The 27,902-nt window shown below is 42.4% G+C and overlaps 3 protein-coding genes across 10 annotated transcripts in view; all 3 read right to left on the bottom strand.

Annotated features, from left to right (window-relative positions):
* The window catches only part of cacna1fa (calcium channel, voltage-dependent, L type, alpha 1F subunit a), a 25,436-nt gene extending 5,045 nt beyond the window's left edge, over nucleotides 1-20,391 (bottom strand). For 3 of the 6 annotated variants that reach the window (XR_014118782.1, XM_081703033.1, XM_081703035.1), the window contains exons 1-36: nucleotides 14,202-14,945; nucleotides 13,842-13,984; nucleotides 13,683-13,748; nucleotides 13,501-13,567; nucleotides 13,368-13,394; nucleotides 13,094-13,254; nucleotides 12,431-12,656; nucleotides 11,904-12,111; nucleotides 11,358-11,478; nucleotides 11,068-11,137; nucleotides 10,766-10,823; nucleotides 10,408-10,465; nucleotides 9,451-9,547; nucleotides 9,201-9,330; nucleotides 8,851-8,910; nucleotides 8,573-8,679; nucleotides 8,269-8,356; nucleotides 7,918-8,025; nucleotides 7,785-7,837; nucleotides 7,553-7,699; nucleotides 7,016-7,217; nucleotides 6,615-6,773; nucleotides 6,315-6,425; nucleotides 5,960-6,043; nucleotides 5,626-5,646; nucleotides 4,705-4,839; nucleotides 4,540-4,605; nucleotides 4,302-4,393; nucleotides 3,908-4,067; nucleotides 3,248-3,375; nucleotides 2,928-3,024; nucleotides 2,238-2,340; nucleotides 1,888-1,989; nucleotides 1,585-1,709; nucleotides 1,212-1,373; nucleotides 729-1,003 (exon numbers count right to left, since the gene is read on the bottom strand). Coding sequence is in view for 5 of the 6 variants with exons in the window: in XM_081703033.1 (XP_081559159.1) it covers nucleotides 729-1,003; nucleotides 1,212-1,373; nucleotides 1,585-1,709; nucleotides 1,888-1,989; nucleotides 2,238-2,340; nucleotides 2,928-3,024; nucleotides 3,248-3,375; nucleotides 3,908-4,067; nucleotides 4,302-4,393; nucleotides 4,540-4,605; nucleotides 4,705-4,839; nucleotides 5,626-5,646; nucleotides 5,960-6,043; nucleotides 6,315-6,425; nucleotides 6,615-6,773; nucleotides 7,016-7,217; nucleotides 7,553-7,699; nucleotides 7,785-7,837; nucleotides 7,918-8,025; nucleotides 8,269-8,356; nucleotides 8,573-8,679; nucleotides 8,851-8,910; nucleotides 9,201-9,330; nucleotides 9,451-9,547; nucleotides 10,408-10,465; nucleotides 10,766-10,823; nucleotides 11,068-11,137; nucleotides 11,358-11,478; nucleotides 11,904-12,111; nucleotides 12,431-12,656; nucleotides 13,094-13,254; nucleotides 13,368-13,394; nucleotides 13,501-13,567; nucleotides 13,683-13,748; nucleotides 13,842-13,984; nucleotides 14,202-14,761 (4,577 nt within the window). In the remaining variant the exon portion in view is untranslated. Of the gene's footprint in view, nucleotides 1-728; nucleotides 1,004-1,211; nucleotides 1,374-1,584; nucleotides 1,710-1,887; nucleotides 1,990-2,237; nucleotides 2,341-2,927; nucleotides 3,025-3,247; nucleotides 3,376-3,907; nucleotides 4,068-4,301; nucleotides 4,394-4,539; nucleotides 4,606-4,704; nucleotides 4,840-5,625; nucleotides 5,647-5,959; nucleotides 6,044-6,314; nucleotides 6,426-6,614; nucleotides 6,774-7,015; nucleotides 7,218-7,552; nucleotides 7,700-7,784; nucleotides 7,838-7,917; nucleotides 8,026-8,268; nucleotides 8,357-8,572; nucleotides 8,680-8,850; nucleotides 8,911-9,200; nucleotides 9,331-9,450; nucleotides 9,548-10,407; nucleotides 10,466-10,765; nucleotides 10,824-11,067; nucleotides 11,138-11,357; nucleotides 11,479-11,903; nucleotides 12,112-12,430; nucleotides 12,657-13,093; nucleotides 13,255-13,367; nucleotides 13,395-13,500; nucleotides 13,568-13,682; nucleotides 13,749-13,841; nucleotides 13,985-14,201; nucleotides 14,946-15,103; nucleotides 15,257-15,948; nucleotides 16,092-16,212; nucleotides 16,353-17,586; nucleotides 17,695-18,119; nucleotides 18,332-19,752; nucleotides 19,825-19,963 lie in introns of those variants that run through there. The other 3 variants (XM_081703037.1, XM_081703036.1, XM_081703034.1) reach the window with 3 other exon arrangements.
* Nucleotides 20,392-20,527: 136 nt separating this feature from the next.
* On the bottom strand, nucleotides 20,528-23,241 carry praf2 (PRA1 domain family, member 2). Its single transcript, XM_027012214.3, has 3 exons — nucleotides 22,933-23,241; nucleotides 22,201-22,418; nucleotides 20,528-21,771 (listed from the first exon to the last, which is right to left on the bottom strand). Exons 1-3 carry the CDS (start codon nucleotides 23,124-23,126, stop codon nucleotides 21,632-21,634), a joined length of 552 nt encoding a protein of 183 aa, XP_026868015.2. The 5' UTR covers nucleotides 23,127-23,241; the 3' UTR covers nucleotides 20,528-21,631.
* Nucleotides 23,242-23,379: 138 nt separating this feature from the next.
* Nucleotides 23,380-27,888, bottom strand: timm17b (translocase of inner mitochondrial membrane 17 homolog B (yeast)). Of its 3 annotated transcripts, none has more exons than XM_081703493.1 (6): nucleotides 27,713-27,888; nucleotides 27,274-27,373; nucleotides 27,121-27,184; nucleotides 26,013-26,141; nucleotides 24,922-25,130; nucleotides 23,380-24,581 (listed from the first exon to the last, which is right to left on the bottom strand). In XM_081703493.1, exons 1-5 carry the CDS (start codon nucleotides 27,736-27,738, stop codon nucleotides 24,958-24,960), a joined length of 492 nt encoding a protein of 163 aa, XP_081559619.1. In that variant the 5' UTR covers nucleotides 27,739-27,888; the 3' UTR covers nucleotides 23,380-24,581; nucleotides 24,922-24,957. The 3 variants fall into 3 exon arrangements, with proteins under 3 accessions (XP_081559619.1, XP_026868016.1, XP_081559620.1); XM_027012215.3 differs by having other exon boundaries at nucleotides 25,020-25,130; XM_081703494.1 differs by lacking the exon at nucleotides 27,713-27,888 and adding an exon at nucleotides 27,511-27,683 and having other exon boundaries at nucleotides 25,020-25,130.
* Between the last annotated feature and the right edge of the window lie 14 nt (nucleotides 27,889-27,902).

The raw sequence follows: 27,902 nt of genomic DNA, 5'->3' as shown, positions 1-27,902 counted from the left end.
GTAGTCCCTGATTTTACTCTTTGTGGTCCAAAACAAAAGATCCTTCAAGGTGAAATGTTACAGAAATGTTAAAAACTTGATGGATATCTTCCTGAATACACTACAAGTAATTCTATTCAAAGCAAAGAGTGACATCCTATTGGTCTGTCAGGTTTTGAATTCCCTATCCAAGTTACATGCGAAATGCTGAAGATTTTCAGTCTTAAGTTGCAGTCTAAACTGCCATAGGAACGTTTGCAGATCCAGCATCCACAGCAGTAACATTTGATTCTAACCAATACTGCAAGTAAATACAGCACTTTGGCATATGTAATACACAGTTCTGCCTAGGTACGTTAGATCAGCTGGCTTTGCCTTAAAAGGATTTAAAACTCTAATGTGTATGTGCCTCTGGGAGCATTGTATACACAGCCAGCTATTGTGAATTACATGAATTATAACAATATCTGGATAATAAAACATTACTATCCAGCAACAGAGCTCTCAGGTAAATATCAGAGCTTTAAAAAAATATATCACGCCAAAATTCTAATGTTGCCCCCAGTTGCATATACCTCCAGGTCACCTCTGGTTTTCAATAATTATTGGCAACATTAGCATTTTTCTGTGACATCTTCATCTAATTTACTTGCAAACAAACAAAGGTAATTAGTTAGCAGCATGTAATTTTTAAATGCTTGGCTCTAATCAGAGTGCCTTATTCATTTCTCTTTCTCTACCATGCTTGCCTTGGTCTGGATTTGAGTGCCCTCAGAGTGGCGAGTTTGGACTGACTGGCGGCCCACCTTCCGGGCAGGGAAGACAGCCTGTTAGGCTGCTCCACCACAACTCCATTGTGTGGGAGGGGTGAGGGAGGTGGGACACCCTCCAGGGCCTCTTCCAGCAGACTCCCGCTGGGGGCCCCGGGCAGGGACTCAATGCTCACGGAAACTTCGTGCAAGGGTAGGGGCGTGCCACTAGGGCTGGACAAGGCTGGGAGGCCATCGTCGAAGACGCTGTCGCGCTGCCAGTCAGGGGAATGGGAAAACTCTTGTCAAGGTAAGGAATGAGCAGAATATCATTATACATCTGATCATCATCATACTATGATTATGCTGATCTTGTCTACAGATATGACATATTTCCATTTATTATGCATCTAATGATCCATTTTGTCGAAATATGTTTTAATTCTTACGGCAGAGTAAAACAATGCAAGCACTGAAAGTCACCCTGAAGAACTCTTCCTCCTCAAAGATGTCACCCTCGAATTCCTCTTCATGGCCCTCCACCATTACCATGGCGAGCCGCACCTCCGGGGCCAGGTCCTGCAGAGTCCGCAGCCCGGCCTGGGCCAGCAGCACAGCGGGCATTGCAGGGTCACACAGAGACTGCTATATACAAGCCAGTTTCTCGCATGTAATTAGTATCCTCCAAATAAATGTTCAGCTTCAGTGAAGGCACCTTTGGGATCTCAGGGACATAGAGTGTCATGACAGTCAATGCGTGCTGGTGGATTAGCCTCAATCTATCACATTGGTATAAACTATATTACCGGATACACTCATTACACTTCAAAAACTCCACTCATGGATATCTGTGCACCTGAAGAGAAGCTGACTTATCCTTGCTCTTCTTCTTCTTCTCTTTCGACTTCCTCTTACGGTACTTCTTGAAGTAATCCTGGATAAGGAAACTGGCATAGAACTTTCCTGCCATCACCTCATTTCCTAAAAAAAAAATACAAGTGATGGCAAAACACAGACAGATGTAATGAATTAATCAGAGGCAAACCCTCACGTAACACCACATATGCCCACATAATGATATTTTGTATCCAGACCCAAGGGATTTCAGAGCATGGTGAAGATACTGAACTGGCACAGAGTGAGTAGTGCTGTTTGGTACCTGCAGGAGGTGGTATAACCTCATCTAAGATCTTAGATTTGGTGCGCTTCCAGATCTTCTTAATAATGGCTCTCAGCTCTTCATTTTCTTGATCAATTGGTCCTATGGGGGAAAAAAGAAAAACAAGAAGCCAAAAATCAATTAAGCGGTTCAAATACTGTCTAGGTGATTTGTCACTGATGTTCTACTTCAATGTTAAATGTGTTAGATTTCTGTTTGCCAGGTATTTGATATTTGTTTTATTGTCTTCTTACTGATTTGCAGTTGTGCATGTGCGTGTGTGTGCGTGCGTGCGTGCGTGTGTGTGTGTGGGTGGGTGGGTGGGTGTATATCCTGCTGTGTGTGCAAACCTTCAGTTTTAATCTTTAGCGAAGACCTGACGAGAGCAAACAAGGTAGCGTTGAAGGACACCGTCCCGTCGGCATGGAGGGGCATGTTCATAGCGACCAGCCTCTGCAGAGATTATGGGATGGAGAGAGAGGGAGTGAGAAGAAAACAAAGAGGGAGGGAGAGAGTTTTTAATAGGATTGCTGTAGTAAGAGGCACACAGACAGCCTCTGCTAAGATTTAGACAGTGCTGACTCGAGGCATCAGCTGATTTCTGCCTCTTTCTAGTATACAACCCCTTATTTTATATAGATATAAAACAGACAATATTTTATTTTCTATTTATTTATATTTTTATCCCAGTTTTCTCTCAGTGCTGGTCATCTCCAATTCCACCCACTAGCTAACTAATTTTCTTCCCATCACATGACGTCACCAAGCCAGTAGGGTGAAAACTAACACTTGCTTCCTCCAGCGCATGTGTAGCCAGCCACTGCATCTTTTCCAATTGCCACCAAATGCAATGGTGGCAGCTGGAAAACCCAACAGCAAAAACCCGAGGATGGGGCTAGTGCTTAAACCGCTGGGCCACTCAAGGGCCGCTATTATCCCCATTATAAAGCACAGTACAATTTTTTAGGGAGATCTAACATCTTGGCATTGTACTCTGCAGCATTTGGGCATAGTATTGTATTTAAGCAGACTTTGCTTACCCTACAGGCTACCCGGTGAGGACAGAGTTTGCCGAAACCCAAAGGTGGCTGAATTCTGCGTAACATAGTCACCACATCCAGGTGCTTGATTCTTCCTCTGCAACCCAAACATATGCAAAACATAGCAATCATGACTTTAAACTAACTACACCTTTACATGCATATATTTTCAAAAACATGGAATGGTTTGCCTACCATTTTGTTACACTGTTCCTGAAGTTAAATTATATGACTTGCAAACACAAACTGCCATGAGCTGCTCGGGGGTAACGTTAGTGTTTCGTGGCTTCTGACATGGACAGTGAAGAAGTTTCTCTTACGTGGCTTCAGGGTCATAATCGGACCAAACTCTCTTAAACTCGTCGAGATGGTGAGTGCCCAGCACTGTCCAGTCTCTGGTCAGGTACTCAAAGTTGTCCATGATGACAGCAATGAACAAGTTAATTATCTGAGGAGGCATGGATACACAGTCCAAATTAATTTAATTACATAACTAATTAATTACTTAATTGCCTAATTACTTAATTCACTCAATAATTGATTCACTGTGACGCAAATTTTTTCCTCCTCTTTTATAGTCTCTTTTTCCAAATCCATTTGTCTCTCCGTCTCTGTATCTCTTACTCTCATTCTCTTTCTCTCTCTCTCTCTCTCTCTCTCATTCTCTCTCTCTCTCTCATTCTCTCTCTCTCTCTCTCATTCTCTCTCTCTCTCTCTCATTCTCTCTCTCTCTCTCTCGCTCTCTCTCATTCTCTCTCATTCTCTCTCTCTCTCTCTTGTTCTCTCTCTCTCTCGTTCTCTCTCTCTCTCTCTCTCTCTCATTCTCTCTCTCTCTCTCGCTCTCTCTCTCTCATTCTCTCTCTCTCTCGCTCTCTCTCTCTCTCTCTCATTCTCTCTCTCATTCTCTCTCTCTCTCTCTCTCTCTCATTCTCTCCCTCTCTCTCTCTCTCTCTCTCTCTCTCTCTCTCTCTCTCTCTCACCAGGAAGGCACAGAGAGCAAAAAAGCTGATGAAGTAGAGGTAGGCCAGGTTGCTGCCGCAGCTGTACTCCTCTCCTGGCTCAAAGTCTGAGTCAGGGTCACACCGTCGCCCTGGCAACGCTGCTAACATGATCTCCTGCCACTGCTCTCCTGTGGCACATCTTAAGAAGAAAAAAAGAGAAGCGAATAAGAGAACTGAATTCTAACTCAGTCCAGTACAAAGTCATTTTAAAGTACAAAGTGACTTGTGCAAAGTGACTTAAACAACTACCAAAAGAAGTAACTATGGAAAGTAGTTTTAGAATGTCCTTCATGACTGTTTATGTACAAACTCATCATGTACTGAACAACACTGAGTCAAATTTGACAGTTTCAGCACCAAAACCTCTTCCAACCTGAAGAGCAGCAATACTGCCATGAAGAAGGTCTGAAAGTTGTTGTTGTGATTGAGCTCCGTGCTGTCATCTATAGCAACCTTCCCAAACGTCTGGCATTGATGCAGAAGGGAAAGGAGGCAGGGCATAAAGACTTTGCCCCAAAACACCTGGTGTGTGTTTGTGTGTGTGTATTAAAAATAAAAAGGAAAAATTTGGCATTCTTCAATGGGGGTGATGAGTGGTGGGAAGAAGACACCTGCATCCCGATGACACCGTAGATGAAAAAGATCATAGCGATAAGAAGACCAACATACGGCAAGGCCTGGGGGGGTGGAGGTGGACAGTAATTCAGTAAACCAGTAACAAAATAAATGCAGGTGGTAGTGGAGTTTTTTTTTTAACTACTTTAAGCATGTCACACCTGTAAGGACTTAACAAAGGTCCAGAGAAGAGTCCGAATGCCCTCCCCCTTACTGAGCAGCTTGACCAATCGCATGACTCGGAAGAGGCGGAAGAAGGTGATGGACACTTTGGCGTTCTCTCCATCCCCCTTCCCCTGTGAGAGCCGGAGCATAAGGAGACACAAATGAACACGAACAGTTACAAAAAAAAAACCAATAAACGAATTGCTAGAAAACCTAGTTATTTGTTATCTTCCTTTAACAAAGTTTTAATGCCTTTCTCACTGCAATATTTACAACAAAGTACAGAACATTAATCGGGGCTACATGTAATACCTCTACACAAACACAAATAACCCCTTAATATGTTCTGTATAGTAAAAAGAATATATCTGTGTGTGTGACGGGGCAAGCAAGGTCAGATGCTTGCGGATGTAGAGCGATGGATTTATTGTATAAAAATCATGGTGGGTGAACAAGCCAGGGACAAAATTAGAAAAGCATAGACAGGGGTAATCCAAATCATTAAGGTAAACAGTCTGAATCAAAAAACCAGAGAGCAAGAATAAGCCAAACTATTCCAAAAAGGGGCAGTCAAAAATCAGAAGACAGAAAAGCCAAAAAACAAAACTGATACACGAGAGAAATCAAGAAAAGAATGCTCGGTATGCACAGTGGATACTAGTGGCAATACTTCACAATACTGGGAAGTTCTAGGCAGGTTTACATACAGTTGAATGTAGAGAAACAGGCGATATCAATATTCCGGTGATGAGGATCTGAAGGGATGTGTATGATTGGTTGAGTCATTAGCTGGGTGACAAACAGCATGTTGGGTGTTGTAGTGTGCTTGGGGTTCGGCCAGCGTGACAATGTGAAGCCTGTCGATGGTGACGGAGGTCTCACGTGGCATCACAAGCTGTCTCACAACATATGCTCACCTCTCCATGGTTTCCTCCACCCTGAGAGAGCAACAGCAGGTTCCATCCAGAGACGTAGGCCAGAGAACGAGAGATATAAATACGGAACAGAACAGAACACAGGTGTGTGTGTGTGTGTGTGTGCGTGTGTGTGTGCGTGTGTGCGTATGTGTGCGTGTGTGTTTGTGCGTGTGAGTGTGTGTGTGTGTGTATGTGTGTGTATTTATATATAAAGGAAGAATCCAGTAGTCCACAGTTAGCTGTTTTGCCATAAAACAGTAACTTGGTATATTGTGTTTTGTTAGGTTAATATCACCTGCAATTATTCTGGTAATAGCAGGAAAGAAATACTCACACTAAACTCTGCGATCATAATGTCAACCAAACTCCCAACAACTATCAAAGCATCAAAAGAATTCCAGGCATCTATAAAATAGTGCTACACCAGAGAGAGAGAGAGAGAGAGAGAGGCAGGGAGAGAGGGAGGAAGACACAGGCAGGGAGAGAGCAAGGAAGAGAGAGAGAGAGAGGCAGGGAGAGAGAGAGAGAGAGAGAGAGAGAGAGAGAGAGAGAGAGAGAGAAAGTTTACAAAGAAACAATTCACATCACTACAAGATTATGTGCTCTCAATCCCTAGCAATCAAGGTTGACCATTAAGCATGAATTTCAATCAATAAGGGTGACAGAAAAACCGGGGCAGCATGTCTTACGTATGGCCGCAAAGCGAACAGCTTGATGATCATCTCAATGGTGAAGAGCATGGTGAAGAGCATGTTCAGAATGTCCATGACAAAGTTAAAGAGCTTGGACTGCTCATGGTGCTGTTGGAGAAGTTTATCAGACATTTGTAATGTATATGTTTGATCATCCACTGCATGTGTGTGTGTGTGTGTGTGTGTGTGTGTGTGTATGTGTGTGTGTGCGCGTGTGTGCGTGTGTGTGCGTGTGTGCCTGTGTGTGTGTGTGTGTGTATGTGTGTGTGTGCCTGTGTGTGTGCGTGCGCTACGCACCTGTACAGCCAGTGTTAGTGTGTTCATCAGAATGAGAACAAACATGATGTATTCAAACTGGGAGGAGTTGACAATCTTCCAGAACTTCAACTGTGATGGGTTTTTGGGTATGTAGATCTTTATAGGCTGAGCTTTCAGGGCATAATAGACGCACTGTCTCTGGTGACGAAACACAGAAAAAGATAAAAGAGAAATCAGAGGAAAACTCTAAATATAAGCATGTCTGTAGATGTCATAACCCCTCTACAAGCTACGCTATAGACATCATATCAAGGTAGTTAAACCATACAGCTGAACGAAAGCAATTTATAATGTATGTTGTAATTGTGTATCTTTTGTGTTTCCAGGGGGGTATTTTGGCTCATTTTCACAGCTGCAGACTTGGTCCTCATAATACTGACTTGGTTTTTGTTCAGCTCGCAGTTTTTGAACTCAGCCTCCCCTTGCTCGCGGAACGTGATGATGACGAAACCTACAAAGATGTTCATCATGAAGAAGGCGATGATGATGATGTAGACAATGAAGAAGATGGAGATCTCTACGCGGTGGTTGTAGATAGGGCCTCTGTTCTGAGCGTTGGCATCGATGGCTTTATACAAAATTCTGCAGACAAGAACATTGTAGCACCAATGTATTTAGTCTAATGACCTCAAACTAAGACTATGTGATAAGTGTTTCTGTGATGACCCAATATGTACTACAAAGCACAATCAGAAACACTTGAAAAATATCTACATGCTGATTCCTTAAGTAGTGTTTCATGTTTTATATTTACATTACTTAATTTTTCAAATTTACATAACTTTTCAGGAACATTCTATCGAATATGTTATGAACATGTTATGTGTAAGAAGGGACTCACTTCATTAACTCAGGGGTTGGGTGAGTAGCTTTAAAGGCCTGTGAGTGTGATATGTGTGAACAGTGTATGAACTCACTGTGGCCAGCCTTCAAACGTGGAGACGGTGAAGAGTGCCAGCATACCCATCAGCACGTTGTCGAAGTTAAAATCGCTGTTCACCCACATCCTCTCCTTCACTATGGGATGGTTCATATCTCCATCCTTATACACCACGAACGTGCCCCTGCACAGCACACATCAGCAGTAACAAGTAAACAGTCCAGTGAGGAAGCGCGTGGGATGCAAGCCATATGAACACGCGCACGTACTTGCACTCTTCCGGTGTGTGCTTGGCCTCGTCGGTGCACCTGTAGAAACAGCCCTGGGGTGGCAGAGAGCAAGCAGCAGTCAAACATGCTGGCAGACAGTGGAAGCTTGCACTCGGCTCAGAAAAACGCTTACCTTAAAGAGCTGCACCCCGATGCAAGCGAACATGAACTGCAGCAGTGTGGTGACAATGAGGATGTTGCCGATGGTGCGGATGGCCACAAAAACGCACTGGATCACACTCTGGAGAGAGGAAACATGCATTTAGGAAACTTGGGTCGGAGCTTGGCTTTGGATGTATAGAGTGCATACGTATAGAGTGCATACTAGAGTGCATACAGTCCTAGAACACTGAGAGAATGAGAAGTAAATGAGAAGAAAATAAGAAGGAAAGGAGTCCTAGAACACTGAGAGAATGAGAAGTAAATGAGAAGAAAATGAGAAGAAAATGAGAAATGAGATGGGGTGCAGTAAACTGGAGTCTACCTTGAGTCCTTTTGCTCGGTTGATGGCTCGCAGGGGTCTGAGCACACGCAGCACCCTTAGAATCTTCACAACGGAGATGGCACTTGAACTACAGGAACACAGCAATGGGTCACCATACAGGAGGATGGATACAGCTAAAGCAGGTGGTGGTTGGTTGGATAGAGGATGGGTCAATTAATGGATGAATAAATGCATGAATTAAAGGGCAGATGAATGGATGCATGAGTGGATGGTTGGATGGATGGATGGAAGGATGGATGGATGAGTGGATCAATAGGTAGATAGATGAATGTGTAGCACTTACTTCAGAAAAAAGGAGGTGAGAGACACACTGACGACCAGCAGATCCAGGAGGTTGAAGGCGTTTCTGCAGAAGGAGCCTTGATGAAGAAATGCTCCGTAAACAGTCATCTACCACAAGACATGCACAAACATGTAACACTACTGTTGGAACATGATCACTGCATCTGTGCTGTTCTGAAAACCACAAAAAGCCTCAACACAGCCTAACTAAATAAATGACGACACTGACATGCTCATGAAACCAGGAATAATGATTGTGCACTTAGACACTAGTTTTACCTTCAGCATGATCTCGATGGTGAAGACAGTGGTGAAGACATAGTCCGCATAGCTCAGCATCTAGCATTAGGTAGCATGATGGGCATAGAAGAGTCTGATAACTGCCTTTATTCAAGTACATCCATACCACCGAAAAGCAAAGTGCAAAATGAGAGTATGGAAAAGTTATGAACTCCATTAACTCCATGTCTATGAAACTCCAGTAGTGGAGGATGAGTGTCAGAGTTCTGCTTCAAAACCTGATTTGAAAGCCTGGCAATTACAACTGGCGTGCAATAAGACTCTTTTATTACTTGAAACACGTGTGTAGGTGTCTGAGCCTTGTCTTGTACAAACTCTTGCCAACTTACAACATTCCGGACCGAATGAGTTTTGATGGGGTCTTCAGCAGCCAGGGAAAAACTACTGAGGACGATGAAGAGGAGGATGAAGTTGGTGAAATAAGGATTATAAATGAGGTTATGAAAGGCGACCCGGAGACTGGATGGGCATAGAATGGGTACAAGGTGAGGTCACTGATTTGATCAATCTTAATGTTAAAACGAATCATTTCTACATCAGCTACATCAGCGCTAAACATATTACGCCTATATCACTTACCAGTTTTTCTTTCCAAGGATGAAGAAGGAGCTGCCATCAGGAATAGGGACAATTTTCTCCTTGGGTTTAAAACTTTCCACTTTTATTGGCCTGGCACCTTAAGTGTGAAAATTAAAAGTTAAAATGTGAGCTTTAATTAGTAACGTAATTCACATTAATCATATGAATCATATCTGCTTACACTGCTTATAATGTATTATTTCATGCTGCAATGAATGAATTTATAAAAACATGGTAATGCATGGTAATGCGATGAATACATATGGTCATGGGTAATAATGCATACTATGTGCATGAATTCATATGTTAATGATGTAAATAGTCAAACAAATTTAAAATATTGATTTCTGTCCTATACATATTGCTGTACTTGACAGAATGGCAGTTCCACCAAATCAAAGGCCTTCTGCTTCAAAGGTGACAGATACATACTAGGCAAAATGTGATGATTTCAGTCATCACTTTATTTCATGTTCTCCCTTTTTTTCTATTTGAATGGTAGGAAGAATTGCAGTCCTGACACACACAGCCCCCGTCCTTCTTCTGACCCAGTCCTGTCCTGGTCTTGTGTTGGTTTTGATGTTTAAATTGTCTGATCTCCCTGCTGTCCAGCTGATATGTTTGTTTGGTTTTAAGTTTTTGCACAGTTGTGATGCCTTGCATAGGTAGTGTTAAAAAAACTGTGGTGGTTCAAAAACGTTGCTGCACATATTAGCTGCTGAATCCATAGCGTGTGTATACGTCAGTCAATCTGACGGTTTTCTGACCCAGCGTGCTATCTAGCCGCCCAACTTCACTACCTGGGACCATGAGGTAAATGGCTATTCAACACCAAAACATAGATGTACATAAATAGAATAGAATAAACATTCTCTGAGTAGCAAAATCTCAGGCGCAAAAATGATCTGTTCACGGAAGATCGCTGCCATTCAGAAAGCAAAGCTAAACTGAATTTACCTTCAAGTCCGTCAATAGCTCTCAACTCTTCATTTTCTTCCCAGTCATCAGAATCATTCTGGAGAGAAAGAGCGCACAACCAAAGTGTGATGGAAAAGTCACAGAAAAAGAGGTGAGGTGAGGGCAAAGGAAGAACGACAGAGCGAGAACATAAATAGTGATAAAAAGAACAAAATGAAGTTGCAAGACTATTCAAAAATATTATAAAAAAAACATATTCAAAAGAAACGCAAGAAAGTCACCAAATAAAATGAGCTGCTAACTTGTAACGGTTCACAGTCACCTATCTACGGCCGGCGAGGGGGCGAGCAAGAGAAAGACAGATAATTAAAGTGCCAGAGATAACAAGAGGTCTCACTCCATTATCTTCATCCTCCCTGTTGTCATCTTGCCACTCCTCTTCCTCTTGGACCTCTCTGTAAAACAAACCAGCATGAACAACTTAAACATGCCTCAATGTTGTACAGCTGCTTAAAAACAATCATTCTGAATATAGACGTAAAAACTGTTAAAAAATAATGCCAGGTATATATTGGACAACATCAAGAACATCATTCTTGGTTCCGGAGGTCTTAATGGTTCGGTGTAGTTTTGGCGCAGGCTGTGCATCACTCTGACATATCGACTGTGTGGTGGATTTGCATGCAGCAGAGCACTTACTCTTTTTTCTTCTTGCCATTTCCTGCCAAGTTGTCCACGGCAATAGCCAAGAAGACATTCAGCAGGATGTCTGGGCAGGAGTGAATGTCAAGGACACACACATACACACACACTCACACACACTCACTCACACACTCACACGGACGAGCACGCACACGCGCACATGCACACACACGCACACACGCACACACACACACACACACACATACACAGACACAAGCCAGCTGATTCTGCCTAGTTTCATAAATCCTTGACAGAGAAAGGAGTTGAGAATACATATGAAAGGATACAGTTACCACAGACAAAGAGAATAACAAAGTAGATGCAGACGATCATGTTGGGGAAAACAGGCCCACCGTATGCCATAATGCCGTCATACATGACTGAGTTCCAGTCCTCTCCTGTCAGAATCTGCAGCGAGACATTTCCAACTATTCAAATATAATATTCCTTAAAGGAATATGCCAGTGCTTTTCAACCTAGTCTTTATCTTTCAAATGTGTTGCATATGATGACCATGGATAACAATTTAGATATATTTCCTTGTATTCTGAAAAGGACAGAAAATCAATTTACCTGAAATACACCTATAATGGCAGATGTTGGACAGTTGTTGAGAGAGCTGTGATAATTAATCAAATTTCATCCGTGTGGAAGACAGAAATTAGGGGTCCTTTTTGATTATTGTAATCTTTTCCTGTATTCGTGGTTACTGCACTAAATGTCTATGAAAATGTTCCTGCAACATTACCATTGAGGTAGTGATTGGAAAATGGCCACATCACATGTCACAAGACCTAAGCAGTCAGCATTGGTGGGGCAAAGGTCGCAGTCACCTGGAAGCAGGTGAGCAGGGCAGAGGGGAAGGTGTCGAAGGTGCTCCTCTTCATCTGCGTGTCGTCGAAGTTGAACTTGCCACCAAACAGCTGCATGCCCAGCAGGGCGAAGATGATGAGGAAGAGGAAGAGCAGCAGCAGCAGCGAGCAAATGGCCTTCATCGAGTTCAGCAGAGAGCCAACCAGATCAGACAAAGCAGCCCAGTGTCTAAGGCCGAGAGAGGAGACAAGTGGAAAACAGGAATATGAATATGACCGAACACTTCAGTCCAAGAGGAGGCGTTGACATTCTCAAATGCAGAACGCATTTAGAACGTTTTCAGAAAATTTTCAGAACTTCACGCTGCTGTTTGCTTTGATAGCCTTACAGTTAACATTACCTAATGTTACCTAAACTTGATACTGACACGTCAAAGAGGCCACTTCGCAAATAAGTTCATATTTAGCTGAGCTACGCCGCCCTTGTGGAGTGAGAAGAACCAGCCAATCACGACTGGGTGGCGCCGGGCAGCGGATCGTTGGCTCACCGGGTGACTTTGAAGATGCGGAGCAAGCGAACACAGCGCAGCACGGAGATGCCGATGGGTGGGATCACGTCCAGCTCCACCAGCACGGTCTCCAGGATGCCGCTGCACACCACAAAGCAATCGAAGCGGTTGAACAGGGCTACGAAGTAGATTTGGAAGCCGAAGCTGTACATCTTCATCAGCATCTCCAGGGTGAACAAGGCCAGCAGAACCTTGTTGGCTCGCTCTGGGATGGAGAGACAGAAACGGGACGTTTCAGGCAGTTGGAGCCATTGTGGCCTTCCCATAAAGTTCCGAAAAATGCAAACGTCTCCCGTAGTTGTTCACACTACACAGATTCAAATCCTCTCAGTGGTAAGTCAACTGAAAACTGATGTGGACAAAACCTGAATGCCGAAAGAATGAGAGAAATATGCTTTTTTTTAACTCAAGCTTTTTTTACCTTCTAGAATACGTTTAGTGTCATTTTGATTGTAGTTATTTTAATTGTACTCCCTACAAATGTATAAAGCACACAGGCTAACTACCTTCAAGTGTACTAAACCAAAACATAACATTTTATTCTCAGCTCCTTTTCTACAAAAATGCTGCACCTTTGTCTGCACGAGCATGTATTTGTGTACGTTTGTGTGTTAACGTGTGTGTTACGAGGTTTGCATGCACCCTGGATGTCCGTGAGCCACTGTGGTTGGCCGTCATGCTCGGAGGCGCTTGCCGCCGTGTTGAGGAAGACGAGCAGCAGCACCAGCCAGTAAAAGTTGGTGGACTTCACAGCCACTCGGCAGTTCTTCCTGACGACCAGGTTCAGGTGGTACAGCTGCTCGCTGCACACGAGACGATGATGTCATGCCAAGTGCAGAGACCAGGTACGGCCCAACCGTAGCAGCTTGGAAGCCATACAAGAATTAAAAAGCTTAAAGACTGATTCTGGACTTACCAGAAACTTATGGTCATCAGCTTGGCCCTGAGTGGAGAGAATGAGATAAGGTTGTCAGAATTCAGCTCTTCAGTAGCGCACACAATATGTATAAAAGAACGTATAAAGTAATATGATTAATGAGTAATATTACTGTATCGTGTCGCAGCAGCCATTGTCGTCATCCAGAAAAGCTTCAAATTCCGAGTCTGAGTCTGATTCTGTAAAATGAGAGTGTCCAAAGTGTCCCTGTAAGTCGCTGTCGAAGACAAGCACAATTCCTGCGGAAGTGGCTCCTGTCTACAGTAGTACGAACAGGGAAGGCTCCCACAGTACCTCCGTCTTCACTGTGCTTATACCAGCCATATTTCTTCATCATCTTTTTCTTTGCCACCACAGCACCTTCAAATAAATGGCGTAGTTAATTAAAAAAGAGGCCTATCTATGGCTGTGTGTGTGTGTGTGTGTGTGTGTGTGTGTGTGTAGCGACTCAACGTTTATTGCCATCTTCATCCATGACCTCGGCCTCAATGAGCCAATCCATATAACCCACCATGTCCTCCTCCATCTGTTGTTTCTCCTGAGCCTTCTGGAGTTCACCCCGACACACAGCCTTTTCTCTCTCCTTAGAGAACTCACTGAGCGCACACACACACACACACACACACACACACACACACACACACACAAACACACACACACAGAGATACACAAACACATACACACAAAGATGCAATTTCTTACAATGCTCCCAGAAAAATTCCACTTCCGTTTGAGGAGACCTAATTACTACACACTGATGATAACACGGCCAGTTATCCAAAAAGCAGACATTAAGTACATTAAGGTTCTCACCCACTCAACACACCCAATACGAGGTTTAGTACAAAGAAGGAGCCAAATATGACCAGAGACACGAAGTAAATCCAGGGCAGCTCATAGCCGATGGCATCGTTCATCTGAAGTGTTGAAGAGCAGAGTGAAAACAGACTCGTACAGGGAAACGGGTTGCGCAGTACGGAGGTGAAGAAAAAGGAGGTGAAGGAAAGCAGGAACGTGGACAAACAACCTAGAATCGTGTTTGGGTGACTCAAATTCAGAGTGAAAGAAGAGATGGAGAAGAAAGAGAAGGAGAGCTGGCTGAGGATGGAGGTGCTATACCCAGTACAACACTTCTGTCCACCCCTCCATGGTGATGCACTGGAAGACAGTAAGCATGGCAAAGAAGATGTTGTCGAAGTTGGTGATGCCGCCATTGGGGCCTTCCCAGCCGCCTCTGCACGCCGTGCCGTTGCCCACACACACGCGGCCGCTCCCTGCGAACGCGCACGGCGTTGGGTCGTCCTCCACGAACAGGTCTGACATGGCGGGGAAGCACAAGCCCATGCTGATTGCCATATGGAAAAGGTACGCATTTGCTGGCTGCCTACTGCCTGCTTCGGCTCTCACTGAACGCATGTGTCCCGATAAAGTACAGTGTCTCGTATATAAATATTGTCTTGTGTATGGATATGCATATTAGAATGAGAATAAAAGTGCTTGAAAAGACCATTACGGTTCTTTGTGTTATATTTATTCATAGAACATGCTCTGCATTCATTCTGGATAAAATACTTTTTTACTTTGTAAAACATGCGATTCAGGTATTTCACACATGTTTAAGACTTGAGCAAGTTTGCTTATGTGTGCAAACTTGTGTGTAAACGTGAATATGGAATCAAGACGTGTGTGTGTGTGTGTGTGTGTGTGTGTATTACTTGTCCCGACATAGTAGCATGTTTTGTGCATCCGGCCTATGAAGAGCTCCAAGCCAATGATGGCATAAATGATAATGACGAACATGACCAGGAGACCAATGTGGAAGAGTGGAACCATAGCCTTCATAATGGAGTTCAACACAATCTGTAGACCTACACACACACACACACACAGACATGCAATTATCATAAAGCTTAACAAATAATACGTGCATTATAGCAGCTTCAGCAACCAAACACAAACACACACACACACACACACACACACACACACACACACACACAGACACACAATTATCATAAAGCTTAACAATTAATATGTGCATTATAACAGCTTCAGCAACCAAACAGAAACACACACACACACACACACAATTATCATAAAGCTTAACAATTAATACGTGCATTATAACAGCTTCAGCAACCAAACACAAACACACACAAACACACACACACACACACACACACACACACACAATTATCATAAAGCTTAACAATTAATACGTGCATTATAACAGCTTCAGCAACCAAACACAAACACACACACACACACACACAATTATCATAAAGCTTAACAATTAATACGTGCATTATAACAGCTTCAGCAACCAAACAAAAACACACACACACACACACAAACACACACACACACACACACACACACACACAATTATCATAAAACTTAATAATTAATACGTGCATTATAACAGTTTCAGCAACCAAACATAAACACACACACACACACACATCCACACACACACACACACACACACACACACACAAACACACACACACACACACACACACACACACACACACACACACACACACACACACATACTTACTGGGTACACCAGAGACCAGGCGCAGAGGCCTGAGAACCCTGAAGGCTCTGAGAGCTTTGACGTCCAGGCCACCTGGTTTACCTGATGCATGATGTGCATCACCAGATTTAGGTTCACCCATCTCTGCCACCACACTGAACAGCCTGTTCTCACACACACACACACACACAACCTATTTATCCATCAGCATCGCCCATCCCTTGACCCAGCACAGATCTCCAGCGTGCTTGCATACACAAAGAACTGGACATATGAGAGACAAACCCAACGATGACGATGATGAAGTCCAGAAGGTTCCAGCCGCTGCGGATGTAGGCGCTAGGGTGCATGACCAGGCCGTAGGCCAGGATCTTCATAAAGGTCTCAATGGTGAAGATGACCAGAAAAATGTACTCTACTTGTTCCTGCAAAGAATAGGATAAGAACGTGAGAATGTGTTAAACACAGAGAGGGAAAGAGGGGATTTAAAGGTCTCATTATCAGTCACGTGAGCTTACTGAAAAAATGCAAAGGAAAACCTTTATTTTTGTCAATCACAGCTAAAATCTGAAATATTAATTACAGTAATTTGGCCTTTGTAGATGTACCGCAGTAAGACATGCCACAGTGTGTTCATACTGGAGTTTTTTCTCCTCATATATGTTCTTTCTCCTGTTCCCTAAGGCACACAGGCTGAGCTCATTAGCCCACTGCTCTGTTGACACAGGCGCTAAGAGGCTAGTGCAAAAGGCTGATGGGAGCTTTTAGCAAGCCATCAGCTTTATCTAAGGCTGACTACCTATGCTAAGTACACCAATTAACATCTAGGCCATCATCTTTAAAAGGTGTCAAATATTGCAAAAATTTACAATAATTTATCATTCTGTGATAAACTGAGGAATTGTTTTTTTAATTTTTCCTTTTTTTCTTCAGTGTCATGTGGTATGTGTGTGTGTGTGTGTGTGTGTGTGTGTGTGTGTGTGTGTGTGTGTGTGTGTGTGTGTGTGTGTGTGTGTGTGTGTGAAGGGAATCTCCAGACCTCACTCTTACACATGCAAGTCAAAAACTGAACCCTAACAGGATGTTGGCAAGTCTTATAATCCTGGTGGGAATGTATTAGAGATATTGTTTCTGATATCATTACTGTATTTCACAGGTCTGCAGAGGTTTCACCTGCATGTGCACTATTTAGAAATTTTACCCTAGAAAGGCAGTCTACAGGGGGTGAGGCTTTGGGTGAGATATACCTGCCATATAAACTCTGTCATGACATTGCACATAACTGCATTACCCCATAACTGCATAGCCTTGTAAAGTAAATCTGAGTCTGGAAAGTTCAGGGCAGTTACAGTACTGTGAGAACAATAGCCACTTTTAAATAGTGAAGATTTCACTCTCTTGCGAGTCAACTCTGTCGATGTGAATAAGATTAGTTAGATTTGTAAAATTAATGGTGCGTTTTAAATTGGAATCTTTACAGTGCATTTAGTCATTGATACTCACTCTGCCATATCAATCATCATTGTACTTTAACACTTTAGGGACTTACAGCATAATGCCTGATAGTTCAACAGCAGCCAACTTTGACACTTGCTGACAGATAAAGTAACATCAGTTGATGGAAACTTACCAGATTGTGATTAGTCGATGGAAACCTACCAGATTGTGATTAGTGGCATTAGAGTCGTCTTCAGGAAATGGTCTCGACACACCGAGGGCGACGCAGTTAGCAAATATGGCTAGCAAGATGAATATATCAAACGGCTTAAAGAATGAGGTTAAGGGTCAGACAGTTACAGATAATGGCAAAGTGAGGAGGGATAATAAGCAACAATGTGCGTTAAAGGCATCACAAACAGGAGAACAGTCTGCAGGTTTATAGCTGGCTCCATTCTGCCATTATAAAACCTGAAGGAATGAATGAGAATATTTTAAATAATTTTTGGTGAATGTAACAATCCACTGTGCAAAATGCCAGGGAGTACTTGAAATAAGCCGGTCATTTCACTGATTAGAGTACAGACATGCACAGAAAGAAACTGCATAGATATAACAGTAATATGTTAGGTATATAAATTGCTTGGCTCATCTAAAGATCAACAACAGTTATCAGCATTCAAGCACATCCGCACTCACACACACATGCCCGCACAAACACACACCCACACGCGTGCGTGTGAATCAGGATATTTCCACTCGACGAGGGCGAGGGCAGCCATGCGGATGGGGTTGCTCAGCGTGAGGCAGCACAGGGCTCGGGGCGCACGCAGCTTCGACTTGTTGACCTGCATCTGCTTCTTGGGCCCTCCAGCCCTTCTGCGGGCGGCGCCCGAGCCTGTCGAGGTCAGCGTGTCCACCTTCTGGAGGTCCGCCATGGCCCCCGCAGGTCCCGCCGTGCAACCCTCTGAGGAGCAGAGGCCAAAAACGATGTGCTTACATGTGTGTTATTTATCACAAACACCTGCTTTTAAGGGGTACAGTTCTAAACTCTATCCCATCTGTTGCCATGCAGTTTGGGTTAGCCAGCATCCAATTCTTCATGGCAGGGGAGTCAGTGAACGCAGGGCTGTTGTTCGCTGCATGTTGCGCATGTCTAGTCTTTCTCAACTCATTAGTGGTACTGGTGTGTGGGAAAACTCCAGCAACCTGATGTCCTTGTACCAGCGCAGCACCTGTAACCACGTCTGTGCCACTGCTGTGCTGAGAACTGTCCACCACCCAAATATTAGTACTGCATATATGGAATGGATATGGAATATCATATATGGAATGGATATGGAATGATATGGAATATCATTAATAATAAATGTATCTTATTTTTGAATTATCTTTACACAACATGTCATTATATGAATATGAATGACCAGCATAAAACATAATGGTTAATTAATCACGTTGAACCGAATTTTTAAATGCTTTTTGCACGAACCTCCATTTGGAATAACCAGAAAACCCTCCATAAAAATTAAGGCAAAATGGGCATTGTGAATATGGATGATAAACAAGAATGACCTGCAATGACCTAATCTGGATATTTAATGACTTAAATGTATTACTCATGTCTTTTTGTTTCAAAAAGTGAAGGCTCTAACCTCATTATTCAGTCATAAAGCCACAGCTATAACGTCTGACAGGGTTTCTGTGCTGGTGTGTGTCCTGGTGACACAGCAACACCATATTCCATGACCTCCGCAGCGACTGGGCACCATCTTCCCCGGTGTCCCAGGTGCCGTGTTCATAGGAATGGTAGCTGTGGTCTAAAGAAAGTGGTCTTCTGCACTGATCCATACTCACCTGTTTCACACTAGTCACTTCACAGCACATGGCTAGGCTAGTGCAGAGGCTTAAACGTAAGAGGGTGGAGTGGATAAAGAAGTAACACAGTGAGCAGTGGAGGAGACATATGGTCCCAGTTGGGTGGAACTAAGGGCGCCTTATATCGGATCAGACAGACGTGACCTACTTCTGAACGATAACTGCACGAGCCTGATGAAGAACTCATAGAGTATATGAAAACCTCGACAGCAAATCAAGGTGTTGAGAACAGTATTACAAAATAGTCGTGATATGCATAAATTTGTAACCAAAAACTGCAAATATCTCAGCAAAGCAATACTGTCCCCTAGAATAATTATCCTGCAGCAGGGTAGTAGTTCCGACCTAATGCTTTAATATGTCTACTAATATGTCTTTCCTAGGCTACTTGCTAGGAGAATTCAGTATGAATGTGATTAATTTAGAAGTGTACGTCAGTGTGAATTAATTTGTCACCGTAGTAATATATGTTATATCGCTCACGTTTATGCAAAAATGCCGCATACGCACCTTTAGGCGTCACATCCATTGCGTCGGTTCAGTCAGTGCGCAGCTTCACTTGACCATGAAATATTAATCTGTCTTGAATAAATCAACGTTCATTTATCTCTGCACTGTCCCAGAACTATACACACAAAAATAATCTACTTCAAAACAAATGAAATACAACAGTAGGCCTATATTCGCCGAAGTATCGGCAGTAGCGCATTCAGCAGCCTACCTGTCCAGGTGATGCGCAGCAGCTCGTCAAGATTTACATAATTTACATGAACGAAGTTTACAGCATTTACACAACTGACACGTTATAATATAGAGATATGAAAGAGTGGACCGTTATGTGCTATTTTGTTAGCCCAGGCTCCGCAGGAATTTGCTGTAGTTGAATTCAGGATTAGTCCATTTGAGCCGGTTAACCGGATGACAATACTGAAATCTTTTAGAAGGAGGTGGGTAGAGGGCGAAATTTCTAGTCGTCCAGACGCACCTGTTTGTTTTTGTACATTTGTAACATTGCTAATTGAAAGACAACTTTGAAAAACTGTTCCGGCGTTATTTATTAAGATCAGTAACCTCTTAAATCGATGTTAAATGTGGACAAATATAAAAATAAATAAACATAGTTGAATCTGTAAAAAGATGCGACTCACGAATATATGAAATAAGAACTTCATAAATCGGTGTGGAATTCACTCTAGCACCTTTACACAGCGCGTTTAGTAAATTGCTTGTAACGTATTGAAGCGCCACTTACTGGTGACGAAAACAAACGCACACAAAAACGGACTTTTTTTTTTTCCAAAAGCTTTATTTAGATCATTGTAATGGATGATCACCTTAGGAAATTCAGGGCTGGTTCGTCTCTACGGCAAATATTAAATGCTACATAAAACGTTTTAAAAAGAAGAGCAGAACAATAACTATTTTCTTCAGGTAGAAGTGCAAAAGGCCGACAGTTGTTCGCCAGACAAAAAAAAAAAAAAAAAATCTAGACAGAAATCACTCCACAACCAGACAGACATAATTAAAGTAAAAGTAATTTGGCTAGCCACTGGAACATTCAGTAACATATAGCCCTACTAAAGTGTATTGAGATCACACCTAAAAAAATTCCTATACAAAACATTTTCAACACAAAGTACTTCTGTCAAAATAGCCATGAATATTTGACACTTGCCATCACAGATGAGACGACCAAAATATGAACACTTGCAGAGCACAACACAAAAATTGATAGAAAATAAGTCTACATGTTCATTAAGCTCACCATCCATCTTGTCTAGACAAACAGCTTATGCGTGATTGCTGCATGTCCTTAAGGAAAATTACATCATACATTATAATTTGCATTGCATTGTGTGATGCATGGATTATTTGCAATGTGCTGTAGAAAATGACCAAGCCTGCATGACCTGGTGAATACCGGGTTTCATCTAAGAGTAATCAGATGCATGTGCATCAAGAACAACAAAAAATTAAAAAGTGAACATTTGTAAATAAATACACTAACTTGGCTTGTTCAAAGTACTGAAAATCTACAGTGAATGCAAAACAATGTCCATATCCTTATAATCCTCTTTTAAATAAGATCACCTGTACTAAATCAAACCCTCCAGGGTTAATATGTTAAATGTACACCATGAATATTAATTTAACACCTGATCTTGCTATGTATGATCCTTCCCTTCAACACATTACAAGTCCATTACACAATTAAATGTAACCCCTCCTTCCTCTCAAACTTGCTTCTCCCAACACTAAACCCAACTTATTTTCCCCCACACACTCCCTGCATATGTGTATGAACATTGGCACCACGGTAAGAGCACACCGAGACTCGCCAGGACACAGGGAAAGGTTGGTCAAGGTCGCTTTGGGACTGGGCCGCAGACTACGAGCCTGCCTCCTGCTCTTGGCCCAAGGCCTCCAACAGCAGGCCCATGGGGGTTCTCTTCAGGCCTATGCTCTCCAGCCTGTTCTCCAGTTTGTTTTTTAAGCTCCGCAGCCTAACCGAGGCGTGCAGCAGGATAACTGGGAGGGGAAAGGGAGAGAATGTTACTCTTGAAACCTTTGTGAAATGGAATAATGAGGAAAAGTACATGGAATTGTAAATTATGTGAAGCAGAAGGTAAGCACACATACTGGAACAATTTAAAATATATTCCATTTCAATTTTGGTAAGGGCTAATTGTTTTGGACAGCCACTTCCTCCACGGAGACGCATACTGAAAACGGAATGTTCAGGACTGTTCCTGCAACATGGATTAACTACTATTAGACTAAACTGCAGTGCCAATGGTGAATCACCACTGAAAATTCTTTTTATTCTAGGCTTGGGCTCATTTTGCTGACTGTGACCTACAAAACAGCTTCTCATTAACAACTGCCATCTAGATAACACACTTCAACAACCTCACATCTAGCAGCATGGTGCTGTTTAATGTTGGAGGAGGCACTAACTTAAAACAGGGAACGTGATGCCTAAGAGGAAAACGTTCACCCCTCCCAGGATGGAGAGCAGAAGGTAGCTGGAGCCCAGGATGGCAACGAGACAGACGGAAGGGTGGTTCCTCCTGAAGCGTCTCACTGCGATCTTGTTCTCCGCAGTCCACACGAAGCCTACAAACACCAGGGTTAGCGCGGTTGCCCCGAGAAAGAGCTGGAATGGTTGGAAATACCTGAACAAAGCAAAAGGTTAACATGGGCAGAGTAAGATGAGAAGGAAAACATGTTAAATATGAACAAAGGGATGCAGTTAAAATACAGGAGAAGAGATCCTGGGCTTGAGTGAGAGAGGGATCTGAAATGTGGAAAAAAAACTCACTGTAGTCTTGTCTCATATCTGTAACCTGTTTTGAGAAATGAAAGCGCTGACAGACTGATTTGATCAAGACAGAACATCTTTGTCCATTATAATGGGATACAAACAATAGTTTTCCCACTGAACACTTTCAGATTAATCTAGTGTTTTGTAATTCAGCCTATTGTGCGTCCTCACCGATGCTAGTTGTATTGAGTGAAAAACAGTTCGACTGCTTTTAACAATGAAAGCAGCAAACCACCACTTGCCTGTTTAATCAAATGTCAACTGTTGGCTTTGGTAATGTTTAAAACTTAACCATGGCCTTGAACTGGTTCTGTGGACACCGCTATAGTAGTGAATGGACGAACACGGCACAATTGTTTTCTTACCCGACTATTAGCAGGAATGCTACCGCCGACACAAAGTAGTTTGTCTGGTAATACAGTAAGTTGTTGATTATCCGGTTGTTCCATTCTTCTAAATTACGAACATCTGAAACTGAATATCGGGCCGAACCGAAAACAAAATCATCTAAGGTTCGGAAAGGCGGAGGCTTAACGTCCACCATTTTCGATGTTTCCATAGAACTACATTGACCAGCGGGCAGGAGGCGTCTGAGTCCATCCAACTCGCTTGAACATCCAATTGATCGATTCCATGAGCAAAGTGGATACCGATACAGAAACAAAATACAAAATTGAAAGTTTATATAAAACAACTAAGCTTCGCCGCTGTGCAGTTAATAAGTAATCTAATACGTAATGTTCAGCAAATCACGGTTTTCGTTCTTTTTCCTTGACTGCCTTACGCTAGTTAACCTTTAACAATGCAATTAATTCAACCACAATATACTTTATTTATACAACATTCTCTACCTAAGTGACAATAAATAATGTCAAACTAAAAAATGCACAAAAATGCGCCCCCTTTCTCCATATTAAAATAATTCACAAATATTTCAACATGTGTATTTCCAAAACAAATTTGGGTCAAGCTAAAGGCTAATGAATACAGGAATTTCTGCTGTAAGTACAGTGCACAACAAAATGTACCAATTACCTTTCACGTGTGATGTCACAGGAAAAGTTATGACAGTGGAAATATTTTGAATTGAAGAGGTAAAGGTATATCCCCCAAACTCATTATTATAACAGATTTTTGCTGCCTGTAACCTTTATAGCTATTTTGTTTTACAAAAGTAAATACAAATTCTATTAAAATTGTTTAAGTAGAGCATAAGAATACATTATAATGTTGATAGAGTTCAAAGTGGCATTTATGCTACTGTAAAATACTCAGTGCGCTTACCTTTTCCAATGTTTCAGTAAACAGTAGATTTTACTGTGCTGGTAATGGTAAATAATTTTCTAAACTGAATTTTGTACATCTTAATGTATGACTGCTGCCGACAGTTCCCTGTTCAACGGGAACAAACACTGAAGTGTATATCACAACTTGCAGATTTTAAAAAAGGACACACAGTGTCAGAGATGTGAAACACCACTCTTACACAGTACCCCTGGTGCAGTGCCAGGGTTCATCTTCACAGCCTAGATAAAGAACACTGATCTGGGCTGTTTCGCTACCACTTAGAATTACCATGAGACATTTAAAAAAAATCTTCAGAGGTCTGCTGTACCGCTTACCAGGTGGCGCAAGTTGGTTGGAAAATGAAAAATGATCAAGCTTTGTGCATTTGTAGTCTGTCATTGTTGTCTAGTATTTAACATCTTTATATATTTGCAAGTCAGCTACATTATAAGCAAGTTGCTTTGCATCTAATACTATAACTGACATACTGCCCTGAGTAATTACCTATATACAGACCCAACAGAGGAGAAGGTAGAGAACCACCAGAACTCCAGCAGGCACCATAGCATCTGAAGATTTTACATTCCAAGGACCTCCCCTTCAATCTTCCGTTTCACAGTCTCAAAGGCATAACAGCTCTATTGATAATGTCCATAACCCTGATTCTCTTGCCCATGGTTTCCATCTTTTGGAGGCAGTTGACTAGGGTCTTCCAGAAATGGACTTGCTAGTGTTGGAAACAAAACAAAACAATCTTAATGCATGAACATAGGAAGTAAGACATTACAGTGATAATCAAAACAATGGGTAATTGATAGATTGATAGATGGTATGTGTGAGACAGAACCAGTCTGATGTGGTTCTGAAAGAAAGGCTGTGAATGAACACTATTCAGAACTGGCATAACAGATCACTTACTATGAAAGATTCCACTTTAAACATGCAGAAAGCGACACAAGACACTGTGCAGTATAGTATCAATTGGAGGAGTAAAACCAACATTAGAAAACTAAAACCAGCACACAACATTCCACGGGATATCAAACACCTGCTACAATCTTATGTACCTTGTTACTGAGTTTAACTAATCTCCTTTTCTCTCTTCACTTGCACTCTAAACCAAATCCACTCAAGTCGCTTCTACATTCAGTGGTGTGGAACTCACGGTTCTGAAATTGCTGTGCTGTATATTTAGTGAGAAGGATGCCAAAGCCCTCAATCAGGGCAAGTAGAATGCCCCCCATCATAGCAGAACCCGCCATGGCAAAGGGCCCACCTGAAACACACACACACGCACACACACAGAGATATAGAAGTGTTCGAATTAAAAAGAGACTGCACAATCTAGGGTCAGCTAAACGGATAAAAACACATTAACACACAGTGGTACTCAGCAGATTTTTCAAGAAAGCGTTCAGAAAGCTAATTTAAAATTCTAATGTGCAGACTAATTATGCATGCTGCTGTTTACTGCAGTTGCTAATTTTCTGCAGTTAACTACATACTCTATTGCAAAAAGGCTTCTGACTATGACAAATAACTCACATTACATTTTCAATATAATAGACAGGATAAGTCCCCTTATGACTGGATTACAAAATTTCATTTATGGCATTTAGCTGACGCTTTTATCCAAGGTGATTTACAATTATGACTGAATACCATTTGAACAACTGAGGGTTAAGGGCCTTGCTCAGGGGCCTAACAATGGCAACTTGGTGGTATTGGTGGGGCTTGAACTGGGAAGCTTCTGATGACAAGTATCTTAACCACTGAGCTACCACCTCATAAACCGCTGGCAGCTGGAGTTCCTTCAACACAGAAACTGCAAAAGCTGTACCACATGCTCAGTCACCTAGCCAGCTGTACGCAAACACTTAAGGAACCGCAAACAAGCATGACACTCTTGGACATTTGCTCCTGCCTAACTTGCACTGTAAGCTTTGTGAGAGCCAGACAGGGTATATTTTATATTGTAGCTCATCCAGTTGAGCAGGTAGAGCAAGGTGCTTTTAATACCAAGGCCATGGGTTTGAATCCCAAGGTGCACAATTACTAGTCGCTCCAGTTAAGAGTGTCTGCCAAATGCTGAATTTGATTGAAACCAAGCCACCGCCTGGGGTCACTAGAACAACATGTGACAGAGCTGCCCACTCACTGCGCGCTGCCAGAATAGCTCCTGTCATGGCTCCGCTACTGATGGAGTTCCAAGGGTCCTCTTTCCCACGCAGCCGTACCAGGCTGCAGTCGATGGTGGAGAAGAGCCCGCCCCACACAGCAAAACTGCCTATAAAAGTCAGAGAGCCGGCTCAGTACTAATTGGAGCATGTAGGTACATCAGAGATGCCTCTGTCTAAGTTTACTTAACTGCCAGTAAAAGTCTAAGTTCAGTTTAGACACAGTTTGACAGACCGAGCCAAAAAGCTAAAGTTGTCCTGAAACCTCAGAGGGTATAGACTACATATTGGTCAAACTGACAGGAAAACAGAACAACAACAAATGTTTGGATTGTTTGGGATACATTTTCAGAGCAATACTTTTTTTCACTTGCATAGTTTAGCCATTGTTCCATATTTTTTCATATTGGCAAACACTGCATCGAATTCTGCTGATGTAAACAGTTTAAAATTTGAAAGCAAATACAGATGAAAACCGTTTAAGTGTTGTCGGTATACAGACAATCAGCCACGTCACAGCTGGGAAGCAAACCTGAATTCATGCAGCAGGAATCACCTCTGCCTTTCTGAGTTAACCTTTTACGCCAGACACCCAGAAGAACACCTTTTAAGATTAAGATTCAATTTTATTGTCGTTGCTCAGTACAAATTATGTAGCAACGAAAAGCAGTCTTCAAATATCGCAGATTCTTTGGAAGCTGGTGTCAGAGCATAGGGTCAGCAATTGTACAGCACCCCTGAAGCTGAGAGATTTAAGGGCCTTGCTCAAGCGACCAACAGTGTCAGAGATGTGAAACACCACTCTTACACAGTACCCCTGGTGCAGTGCCAGTGTTCATCTTGAACTGACAGACTTCCAACTGACAGACTTCCAACTGGTAGCCCAAGTCCTACCCACTAGGGTACCACTGCCACCCCTTTTAAGAAAACAATACTGCAATTTTTGAGCAATGCACTCCGACTGCATTGGTATCTAAATCCAGGTGAAATGCTGCTTATCCTGTTCTTAAATGGCAGTGCTACACAACAGATATGCAGGGTAAACAAAGTCAACAAAACAGAGCAAAAAGTAGGGCATGAGGATCTTACCACCAATCTGTGGTGCTCTAATTCGCACAGCATTTGCACTGCCTTTTAGTCTGTGTCGTACACCCTGAGAAGAAAATTATTGATGACAACAAAACGGAACCTTCAACAAAAAATAAATAAAACAGCTTTCATGTTTCAGTCACTGATGCTCACCACAGGGGCATTCCGAAAGCCTTTGACGGACTGGAAGACCCCGCCACCAATGGCCCCCATTGTAAATGCACCCCCACAGTCATCTATTATTCTCCATGGACTGAACAGAGAAAGGCAAATGAAGAAAGTTATACGGAATACAGAGAGAGAGAGAGAGAGAGAGAGAGAGAGAGAGAGAGAGAGAGAGAGAGAGAGAGAGAGAGAGAGAGAATACAAGAATGGAATCATGAACGCAACTGATATGTCGACGTGCTTCATAACTGCTGTAGTTAACTGCTTCATGATTCGCTAACCTAACCTAGGTACGTTGGCTATACTGGACTATCAACAGAGGACAGAGATTAAGCAAATTAACCGGCAGGCGAAGGTAAAATTAAAACATTTAACTCTGTCGAAAACAACACTAATAAAACTGTCCAATAACTTGTGGCTACTTTACCAAGGTTCACGGGCATATTCCTCCATGATAAATTGCTGTTGTCGGTGTGACGCAATTTTCCCAAGACGGAAACCTGCTAGAGGAAGATTTAGACTATTTAACAGAAATAGCTGAATTAGACATTTTTCGACTTGAAAACCTTGCCGAAAATCATATTTAGTTTACTATGTTAGACTACTCTATGTAAATA

This window comes from Electrophorus electricus, chromosome 20 (genome assembly GCF_041902795.1).
Source record: "Electrophorus electricus isolate QZ-2024a chromosome 20, ASM4190279v1, whole genome shotgun sequence".
Lineage (NCBI taxonomy): Eukaryota > Metazoa > Chordata > Actinopteri > Gymnotiformes > Gymnotidae > Electrophorus > Electrophorus electricus.
The sequence above is the reverse complement of the archived record's forward strand: the minus strand, read 5'-3'. Positions and strand labels throughout refer to the sequence as shown.

Bases quoted from the DNA above. Each gene is read 5' to 3' on its own strand.
- praf2 (XM_027012214.3), bottom strand. From the start codon at position 23,126: ATGGAAACATCGAAAATGGTGGACGTTAAGCCTCCGCCTTTCCGAACC. The intron at 22,419-22,932 runs GTAAGAAAACAA...TGCTTTGTTCAG, and splicing joins GCATTCCTGCTAATAGTCGG to GTATTTCCAACCATTCCAGC. The intron at 21,772-22,200 runs GTTAGTGCCTCC...TTCCCCTCCCAG, and splicing joins CATCACGTTCCCTGTTTTAA to TTATCCTGCTGCACGCCTCG.
- timm17b (XM_027012215.3), bottom strand. From the start codon at position 27,738: ATGGAGGAATATGCCCGTGAACCTTG. The intron at 25,131-26,012 runs GTGAGTGGGCAG...TGTGTGTTTCAG, and splicing joins AGCTATTCTGGCAGCGCGCA to GTGGGCCCTTTGCCATGGCG. The intron at 24,582-25,019 runs GTGAGTTCCACA...TTCCAACACTAG, and splicing joins AGCACAGCAATTTCAGAACC to CAAGTCCATTTCTGGAAGAC.